At 47.4% G+C, this 10,984-nt stretch overlaps 1 protein-coding gene across 1 annotated transcript; it reads left to right on the plus strand.

The window, feature by feature from the left end:
- Positions 1–8,377: 8,377 nt before the first annotated feature.
- Positions 8,378–9,568, plus strand: LOC310788804 (general transcription factor II-I repeat domain-containing protein 2-like; the record flags this gene model as incomplete). The annotated part of the gene is made up of 1 exon (XM_083650378.1): positions 8,378–9,568. One exon carries the CDS (start codon positions 8,378–8,380, stop codon positions 9,566–9,568), a length of 1,191 nt encoding a protein of 396 aa, XP_083506504.1.
- Between the last annotated feature and the right edge of the window lie 1,416 nt (positions 9,569–10,984).

The following is a 10,984-nucleotide window of genomic DNA, read 5'->3' on the forward strand; positions in this document are numbered from 1 at the left end:
ATTTCATATAGGACTGTCACTGTCAGTAACCACAGTGGTGCACCATATATACTTCATATAGGACTGTCACTGTCAGTAACCACAGTGGTGCACCATATATACTTCATATAGGACTGTCACTGTCAGTATCCACAGTGGTGCACCATATATATTTCATATAGGACTGTCACTGTCAGTATCCACAGTGGTGCACCATATATATTTCATATAGGACTGTCACTGTCAGTATCCACAGTGGTGCACCATATATATTTCATATAGGACTGTCACTGTCAGTATCCACAGTGCTGCACCATATATATTTCATATAGGACTGTCACTGTCAGTAACCACAGTGCTGCACGGCAAATTCAAACAATTATTCAACCTGCATTGAAAGACTGAAAAATGGAAAGGAATGCTTGTTATAATAGGGTACTTTGTGGTGTGTGTGTGTGTGTGTGTGTGTGTGTGTGTGTGTGTGTGTGTGTGTGTGTGTGAGTGTGAGGGGGGAGGGGCATATCATCTTCACATCATAACAAGGGGCCCAGGTAGCTGGTTATGACAGTGTGGCTTTATATAGCGGGCGTTTGAAGTGGCCCACTGACAGGCTCTCACTGTACCCGCCTGTCACTTTGAAGTCGGCAGCCATGAAGAAGAAAACAGAGGCGGAGTAAAAAAGCGTAATCCAATCAAATTAAAGGGTCAAATCAAAGCAGCGTTTCAGGGACTTTTAGAGGGTGTGCGGGTGTGTGTGTGTGTGTGTGTGTGTGTGTGTGCATGTGTGTGCGTGTGTGTGTGTGTGTAGGGGGGGAGGAGAGTGAATGGAGGCCTGCACGTCTGAAGTGGAGAGGGGACGGCGGTTCAAACAGAGCAGGGAGAAGAATAGAAGCCTTTGACATGACACTTAACCCCACCAAACCCCACTGGATGGCCCGTTTGACAATGGGCACCACTTACCGTCTCGCTGTCATAAAGCGCTGCGCTCATTCCTTACCTGTATCGGGGGCCCGTCCTGGGGGCCGGGGGCGAGGCCCCCGGGGGTCGGGGCTCAAGGGACGGGATCCTCTGGTAACCCTACTCCCCACTTTTCAGACAACATCAGGGTCCCCCCGGGCGTCCCCACCTTCTATGGGCCTTAGTTCCAACAAAGGTTCAGAGCGGCCACGGGAGCTTCCCCGTGCGGACGAGTTACGCTATCGGTTTCCCCCTGCTTCTTTCGGTGGGGTGGGGTGGGGGGGGGGGGGGGGGGTGAGAATGCCCGAAGACGGGGGTCTCCATCTGGAAATGTCTGTGTGGTGAGTCAGGATGACCTGACTTTGCTGTTTGTTCTCTCACGAGTATTTTTAATCCACGGAAATATAAATGTAATTTAATAATATAATAATATTAATAAATATATTCACCTCTTGTCTCGGTCTCCCTGTATTTATTTATTTATTTATGTATTTGTGGGGATCTGGAAGACAGGTTTATGGTGTCCAGTGGAGCGGTGTGCTGTGAATCTTTCTGGGCACAGTGGGGGACTCCTCCTCAATCACTATAAGGAGGTTCCTCTCAGCCCCGCTCATATTTTAGCCAGCAGCCCCCACGCCATAGGGGGGGGCGCTCTGTAACGCCATAGGGGGCGCTCTGTAACGGCCCGTCAGTGCCTGTAACCCAAGCGCCAAAATTGCCTTTCGACGATGTACCCAGTGTTGTTTTAAGAGCCCCCCTCTCTCTCCTGACCAGCCCCCACCCCACTAAAATATGATTTAATCATTTCTCTCACTTACTTTTCCCAGCATGGGAGCGGATTGTGAAGAGAGAGAGGGAGTCGGGGGGGAGAGAGGGAGAGGTAGTGGGGGGGGGGGGGGGGGGTGGAGAGAGAGAGAGAGAGGTAGTCGGGGGGGGGGGGGGAGAGGTGGAGAGAGAGAGAGAGAGAGAGGGAGAGGTAGTGGGGGGGGGGGTGGAGAGAGAGGGAGAGGTAGGGGGGGGGGGGGTGGAGAGAGAGAGCATTCCAAAGTGGTGAAGAAGGAGAGCCATTTGGGCAGATCTTTCCGGAGTGAAGAGGAGGAAACCTCTTACAAGGCGGTTCTGAACAGGATCTGGTGGCTCGGTAGAGAAGTCCTCCGGGTGAGAAACTGAGCAGGCTTTTAATCAAGACTCAGCAGACGTTATACAAACAAGAGCTCGCTCTGATGTCATCCTGACAAATCTCTCCTGTTTGAGCCTCTGAGCTCTGCTCAATTATTCAATGTTTGGGTTTTTTTTGTTTGTTTTTTGCTTGCTTTTTTTTCTTCTTCTTCTTGGTAGTGGGTATGGCTAAATCGCAGCTCCTATTACACAAAGTATAGCTTATGAAACAGAATATTTGTGCTACTCATTGGCAGGGATGTGTATTACTGAACGGGCCTACAGTACCAGGCCCAGGTGGCCCAAGATCTCAGGGGACCCATAACCCAGAGCCTCTTCGCAGGGCCACCGCATATCTTGCCCGGGCCTGGGACCAAATGATCCCTTAGGGCCCCCCAACCCTTTATTTTTGACAAAATGTTCCATACGTTTATGGACAATTACAGGGTTATTGTGCTTTTGGCTTTAATTGAGTGTACCTGCGCTGTAAATCCTGTGTTATTGAGTCGAGAGACAGGTGAATGCATTTCTTGTTGTGCGGTTGGCGTTGAGTGTTCAGGTGGCTGTGCTGTAAATGCTGTTGAGATGCAGGTGAGTCGCATGTCTTCTTTATTATTCTGGCCTTAATTGTGCGCTGTGAGGGGGGGCGGGGCCTTTATGCATCCAGGCCCAGGGGCCCGTCGTCATAATCCGCCTATATGCACATTGGACCGATCGTGCGTGAATGGTTTCTTAAATGTTCTCTGAAGAAACACAGGAAGAGAAGACAAAGTCAGATTACAAAGTCAGATCACACTTGGCCTTAAATTAGAGGCACCTGTCTGACAATTAGCAGTGAGCACGTAGGTAAATACCCCTCCCTGTAAGCCCTTACAACGGCAGCAGACATCACTAACGCCATTGCATTTTACAGGTAGACAGGCAGGGATCAAATTTAAATATAAAATAAGTGCTTCAAGTTCAAGCAGTGGTGTTACAGCTCCAGACAAATAGAAAGCATGGAAAGGAATAAGTAATACTGCATTGATTGCAAACCGCACATTTAGTGAAGTTGAAATGAAATGGTTCAGTGTGAAATTGGATGCTGGAAATGTCAGGCATAGGATTGCAGGACGAGACAAGGTCCAAACATAAGAAATGGACTTTGCAGTCATAATTGGAGAGGCTGCATTGATTAGTGTGAACTCTCACTGTCCTCTGGACTGAACCTACAGACCTGCAGACAACATGCTGCTATCAGAACCTACAGACCTGCAGACAACATGCTGCTAGATCAGAACCTACAGACCTGCAGACAACATGCTGCTAGATCAGAACCTACAGACCTGCAGACAACATGCTGCTAGATCAGAACCTACAGACCTGCAAACAACATGCTGCTAGATCAGAACCTACAGGGGCCGGTTGCACCAACTGGTCTTACACTGGTCTTAAGCTAAGTTGGTCGTAACTTTACGACCTAACAGCTACGCCGGTTGCACCAAGACGACTTAAGCCTTATTTTCACTAAGACCAGGCGTAACTCCTACGCCTCGTCAGGAAGAGGCGTAGAGCCTGCCTGTAACAGAGATCTCCGCGGAGACCTTTTTGACCGTCATCGTCGTAACACCGCCAGTTCGCCGTCTTTGAAAGCACAACGTTAGATTATAACTAACTAGTTAACCTAACCCGCCTTCCAAAATGTTGCCGTTAGTTTTTTAGAAGTTAATACATAGAATTGGGAACGTTACATTCAATTTCATTCAGACTGACTCTGTCTGCTCAATCGCCGCCATTTTTCCCCCGGAGCGAGGGAGGGTGGGAGGAGGGAGGGTGTTTTACAGTAGTGGCTGAGAGAGCGTAGTGGCACAGTGCTCCAAGCAGGTCGCGAGGCACATTTTTTGCAACATCATCCAATCAGGGTGCATTCCCTGGCAATTCACATGGACGCGCATTGCTACGACCAGCATAGTTAAGACCAGACATAAGCCGTGTTGGTGCAACAGGCGTAAGTCCATGGTCTTAACTAAGACCGACGTAGGAGTTACGACCAGGCATAGTTAAGACCAGTTGGTGCAACCGGCCCCAGACCTGCAGACAACATGCTGCTAGATCAGAACCTATACAGACCTGCAGACAACATGCTGCTAGATCAGAACCTACAGACCTGCAGACAACATGCTGCTAGATCAGAACCTACAGACCTGCAGACAACATGCTGCTAGATCAGAACCTACAGACCTGCAGACAACATGCTGGTAGATCAGAACCTATACAGACCTGCAGACAACATGCTGCTAGATCAGAACCTACAGACCTGCAGACAACATGCTGCTAGATCAGAACCTACAGACCTGCAGACAACATGCTGCTAGATCAGAACCTACAGACCTGCAGACAACATGCTGCTAGATCAGAACCTACAGACCTGCAGACAACATGCTGCTAGATCAGAACCTACAGACCTGCAGACAACATGCTGCTAGATCAGAACCTATACAGACCTGCAGACAACATGCTGCTAGATCAGAACCTACAGACCTGCAGACAACATGCTGCTAGATCAGAACCTACAGACCTGCAGACAACATGCTGCTAGATCAGAACCTATACAGACCTGCAGACAACATGCTGTTAGATCAGAACCTACAGACCTGCAGACAACATGCTGCTAGATCAGAACCTATACAGACCTGCAGACAACATGCTGCTAGATCAGAACCTACAGAGCTGCAGACAACATGCTGCTATCAGAACCTACAGAGCTGCAGACAACATGCTGTTAGATCAGAACCTACAGACCTGCAGACAACATGCTGCTAGATCAGAACCTACAGACCTGCAGACAACATGCTGCTAGATCAGAACCTACAGACCTGCAAACAACATGCTGCTAGATCAGAACCTACAGACCTGCAGACAACATGCTGCTAGATCAGAACCTACAGAGCTGCAGACAACATGCTGCTAGATCAGAACCTATACAGACCTGCTGCTAGATCAATCATGATGAACCTACAGAGCTGCAGACAACATGCTGATACTGTGTAGATCAATCATGATGAGCTGAGAACGATGGTAAGAAGCAATCCAAATGATAGACTCTAGCTGAATTTAGCCTTGCCTGCTTGTTTTGCTCTCCACATGCCCTTTCCAAATCAGTTTAATATGTTCCTTATGTTGTTGGAGAGGAGTATTATTGATGAAGTAATGACTGAAGGTGACTAAAACAAATGTATCAACATCATCTTCCTTTCATTCTCCAAATGTCTTTGGCTCTGGTGTGACATGACATTATTTCTTATGTGTCTTCATAATGTAAATAGCTTTTCCCCACTTAAACTCTGGCACACAGTGCAATAACATGTGTGCATGCTGAAATAAGAGTCAAAGCACTGTTTCTCACAATTGGCTGAAATGGCTGTACAGCCGTGCTACAAAAAGAGATTGAAAATGATTCTAGTGATGTGGATGTAAAAGCGATAAGGTATTTATTTTCAAATGTAGGTTATGACACAAAGAAACAGTTGTGTCTTTAGCCCTTTCCCATCTGGTTTCAGTCTAGTTCAAGGCAAAACAAGCAGTATTAACGTTATCCCATGAACACACTTTCTACTAGATACAGTGATAGTTAGCTGATTCTATTACAGTAATTGGCTATCTAACAATCTGACACATTTGCCGGACTGGAGAGTCCACACTGCAGACTGGAGACTCTCAGGTCAGCTTCACTGTTACTGTTCATCATAACAATGGCAAAAGTAACTACATGTATGTCTTTTACTGTTGAGATGGCCATCTGTTGCCCGAGAGCTGAGGCCCTCCAGGGTCTCCCAGAGGGTGGGGTTTGACTGGAAATTTAGGCAACTTATTGAGATAGTATAACGATTAGGACGAAACACTGCAATCATCAGTGTTACAAAGTAGCCTATCAATAAATGACTGACCCCTTATTGTTTGGGCACAACATAATGACCGGATTAAGTGACAAGTAAAGTACGCTAGAGTTGAGTACAGAGGGGAGGGGTCGAGGGGGTCCGGTACAATAGGGTAATTAGCCCCGCCTATTAATACACCAGCCTGCAGTGGAAAACCGTCTCCTCGCACATTCGACACGTCCGAAGACCTCGAGTGACCTCGGTCTCGCTCTCCGCTCGAGAAATGGAATAGCCCTCGATCACTCATGGACACCGCCTCATTTCTCATCATCTCGTCTCTTCCCATCCCTCTCTCTCCTCCTTGAGAACATATTGTTCTCACACCCTGCCTGCATCAGTGGCTGACACCCACTTGAGAGGACTGAAGCACTGTGTACACACGACCGCAAGTGGTATTACTGTTACCAGGGATCAGCTTACCCCCGCTGCCATTAGTTATAAGCCCTGACAGAGACCTGCTGTGGCTTAGCGGGAGGGCCATTGTGCGCGACATTCACTCGGCTCTCGGTTATAGTCGAAAGGGCGGATACTGCAGCTGTTGAAGCGCCCTGAGAAGGAAATATAGAGTGTGTACGCGCGCCTCCATGACGCTCGCAGATAACCTAATAATGCACTCTCATAATTTCATATCATACTTTGTCATACCTCTCATACTGGTTCCTTACCCTTTGGCTTCCAAGTAATAATGTGGAGCATCCTGCCGGGCTTGGCTGTCCTCTCTGTAACTGTGATGAATGAACCAACAGGTAAAGGTCAATGCAAAATAAACTGCACTGTCTTTACACGGGGGTTTGCCTGACATTATCAAGATGAGATAGATTTATTTTTCATTGATCTCAGACAATAAGTCACACAGCTGATAGTTTGACTGTAACCGGCCCGACAGTCTGAGGTGAACTGTTGCCGTTTTGTCATTCAACTCAATGGCTGTCCGGGGACAGAGACTTGCTATTGCCAAAGCCTACTGCTTGGAAAAGTCATTTGGATGGAAAGCTACCACTCTCACTCTCTCTGGACTGGCAGGACAAGTATCCTCAGCAGGGTCATTACAAAAAAAAAGGTCCTCAAAGCCAGCGTCCATTTCAGCGTGCTCTTGCCCCCTTCACACGGCGCCTTCCTTCACCCCTCTGGTGCCTACCTACCCAGCCAGTGATAATAATGACGAACATCATTTATGCAAATGTAATTAGGCCCAGAAACATGATAGTGGTGCGCGAGGGCGCCAATGGAAATTTATCACTCTGAACGCTCGGGCTCTAAACATTCAATTAAAATATTGAATTTCACCGGATTTAATCTAAACGTAATAAATTAGGCAGTGGAAGAGCGGCTTGCAGTACAGCCCGCTGACATTTGGCTGTCAGTAGCACACTTGGTGGGGGGGGGGTGTCATTGATTCCACTACCAGCACCAACGGTAGACAGAGGCCCGGTTGGCCCTGTATCTGGGTCAATGTTTCAGACTAGGTGAGTTCGGCCACGCCTAGAGGAGCCGGCACGCCACCAAGAAGAATGACATTGGTGTTGGTTTCAGTGTGGAGCAGGGATCGCCAACCCGTCCATCGGGATCGACCTGTCCATCTTTGGGAAGCTCAAAGGAGATGGCAAAGCATTAGGGGAAATGTTGTTTGAATCGGAATTTATGTCATTTATAGATTTTCCAATCCAGAATTGTGAGGACATGACACTCTCCTGCTCTCTTGTCTGATTGGCTGGATCACGATTACGGTACTGTTGTGAAGCTACTGACCGTTGTCTTAGCAGCAACCACCTAGCAAGTCAAGATGCCCTACAACTTTCATTCCGAATGGGAACACAAGTTTTTGTTCACTTTGGTCAACGAGAGACCAATCTGCCTCATTTGTAACCAAGCGCTTGCGCTGGCGAAAAAATGTAACTTGGAGCGTCATCACGCCACTAACCACCCGAACTTCAAAGAGGACTTCCCACCCAAAAGCGCTCTGCGCTCCTGCAAAGTGACCGAGTTGAAGTCGGCATTGAAGGCACAACAGCAGCTACACTGCCAGCCATTGACCAAGTCCACAGACAAAAGAAAAGTTGCAACAGAGGCCTCCTTTCGTGTGAGTCACCTTTTGGCTAAACACAAAAAACCGTTCACCGATGGAGAGTTGATCAAGGAGGCCATGGCTGTCACTGCTGACACTTCATTCAGAGACTGTAGATATCAAAAATGCGATCGCGAGTGTGCCACTTGGTCCGGCAACTGTGGCCAGAAGGATAGAGTCATTAGCGGAGGACGTGTCTCAACAAGTGCCCCGGGATTTGTCGCTGTGCGAATGCTTCTCGCTGCAATTTGACGAATCTTTGGACGTGACAGACGCTGCACAGCTAATGGTGTTTGTTCGCATGGCTTTCCAGGACTCGTCCACGAAAGAAGATTTCCTCACGCTTTTGCCGTTAAAGGAGAGGACGAGAGGTGAGGACATCTACGACGGGTTCAAACGCTACGTGCAGGACAACAACATCCCCGTTCAAAAGTTAGTGGCAATTACAACGGATGGCGCACCAGCTATGCGAGGCACAAACTCCGGTTTCATCGCTTTGTGCCGCAAAGACCCGACGTTTCCCCAGTTCCACAGCTATCGCTATGTGATCCATCAATGGGCGCTTGTTAGCGACCTTGTGGATTTTTCCCACGTAACGACGCTAGTTGCGACAATTGTGAACTCCATACGTGCAAAAAGACTCCCGCAAGGACTGTTCAAATCTTTACGAGAAGAAGTTGATGATGCGTACGGCTGCGGCGATGTGCTGCAGCGATTTATTGACCTGCTGCCCGAGATCCGCTCCGTTTTGGCGGCACGGAATGAGCAGCACAAGGAACTGTCGGACGACGCGTGGCTTCTCGATTTGGGATTTCTTACGGACCTGATGGCCAAACTGAACGAGCTCAACTCGGACCTGCGGGGTAAAGACAAAGAGGTGGCACACGTGATCAGCGCTGTCAATGCATTCAAAGCCAAAGTGGGTCTGTGGACCTCTCAGCTGAGGAACGGGAGACTGACACACTTCCCAAACCTGGAAAGACTGGCGCAGAATGCCAGGGAAGCCAAAGCGGAACACTTCTCTGCCCATTTGGATAAAGTGGCGGCTGAGTTTGACAGGCGTTTTCAGGAAATGCATGCCATGGAGGACATCATCAAGTTCATCACAAATCCATTTCTTCCCATTGACATTGACACGGTATCTGTCAAGTTGCAGGACGAGTTTTCCTTACCAAACGGAGTGGACATGGAGATAATTGAACTGCAAAGCGACATTGAAATGCAAGGCAGGATAAAGGACAGCAACTTCTGCGGACTTGTGAGGAGGGAGAAGTTTCCTCTCCTCTCCTCCTGTGCACTGAAAGTGAAAGCCTACTTTGGTTCCACTTCTCTCTGTGAGATGGCCTCTTCCCAGATGAAATGCATCAAAACAAAGCACAGCACCCGCCTGACTGACAGGCACCTTACTGACTGTGTGAGACTAGGTGTCTCTAACTATCAGCCCAACGACAGAGCACTGACTGACAGTGTGCAGTCCCAGCCATCACACTGACTTTTGGGGAGGTGATGCAAAGGTTGTAGTGAAATGTTGATTTGACACGTTTTTGTTTTGCATGTATTAGTTTAGTCCTTGAATTATTTTTGGATTATTTGTCTTTATTTGGTTTTGGGATTGTTTTGAACCGTTTTTGGATTGTGTAGTTTTGTTTGTGGTGGTTCTTTCTGCGCCATGGTGTGTGCAGCCTGCCAGAGTGGTGTGCAGTGGACTGTGGACAATTAGCCTAATTGTGAGCAAATAACCTGATTGAGAAATCCTCAGCTGGGGGCAAGACGCCGAGAAACCAATCAGTGACCAGGAAGTGGAGCTGCAGGTGGGAGGAGGCTGTTAGCCTATAGGCTATAAATGCTGTGATACATGTCATCAGATGTTGGTCAATGTTATATGTATATGTATCTGTCCCTATATAAATACATAAAAATCAAATGGAAAAAAAAGAACTGTGGGGTATCCTGGCCTAGCTTCTCCTTTATTTTAGATGCATCTATTTAATTTTAAAGTACTGTATGCTGGGACTCTTGACCTTGGATTGCTTAGTTTGAAAACAATTCAGTTCCTCACCTTTTAAAGTATTTGACCCTTTTATGATTGCTGCATTTATTAATTGCATTTCCCCCAAGGATTCTGCTCCAGTCCCTGTCCTAGGGTGATGATACACTGCTCTCCCTACAATTCCAATTCAGCTCTTGAGAGTTCCTAGGCTTTTCGGACAACAACCTACACCAGTAATTTGGGCTGTGGCATAAATACTGTGTATAGTACGTAATTGCTTGTTTATTTCTTTTGTTATGGGGAGGGTTTTTATGCACTCTTTACCCAGTTAAACTAAACTGCATTTTAATGCATTGAAGTCATTAATATTTTAATTCTACTACTGGCTGACTTTGAGAGAAGGGGATGGAATTTCAGTTCATACTGTGCCTTGACGAAGCATACAATTGTCTGAATTAAAATGGTTAAAATGAACTGGTTGTGAAAAAGAAAATAGGCAGTATTATTCAGCATTTAAACATCTGTGGGCTTTTACTTCTTATATTCCTGAATGGTAGATCTTGGCCTATGTTTGGACATGAGAAGTGATCTTGGCTCGGAAAAGGTTGGTGACCACTGGCGTAGAGCTTTAGTGTCACTGTCACATGGTCTAACTGTTGTTTAAGAGGTGTTTCCAAGACACAGAGCCAAAAGTGTCAGGGAAACTGTAGTCTGAAGATGTTGCCAGGGAAGTCAACAAACACTACAGTAGGTGAGAGAAACAGAGGTAGAGCAGTGGTTAGCCCAGAGCCACACTAACACCAGAGGACTACAGAGGTAGAGCAGTGGTTAGCTCAGAGCCACACTAACACCAGAGGACTACAGAGGTAGAGCAGTGGTTAGCTCAGAGCCACACTAACACCAGAGGACTACTGAGGT

The sequence above is a fragment of the Poromitra crassiceps genome, assembly GCF_964638095.1.
Source record: "Poromitra crassiceps genome assembly, chromosome: 14".
Classification (NCBI taxonomy): domain Eukaryota; kingdom Metazoa; phylum Chordata; class Actinopteri; order Beryciformes; family Melamphaidae; genus Poromitra; species Poromitra crassiceps.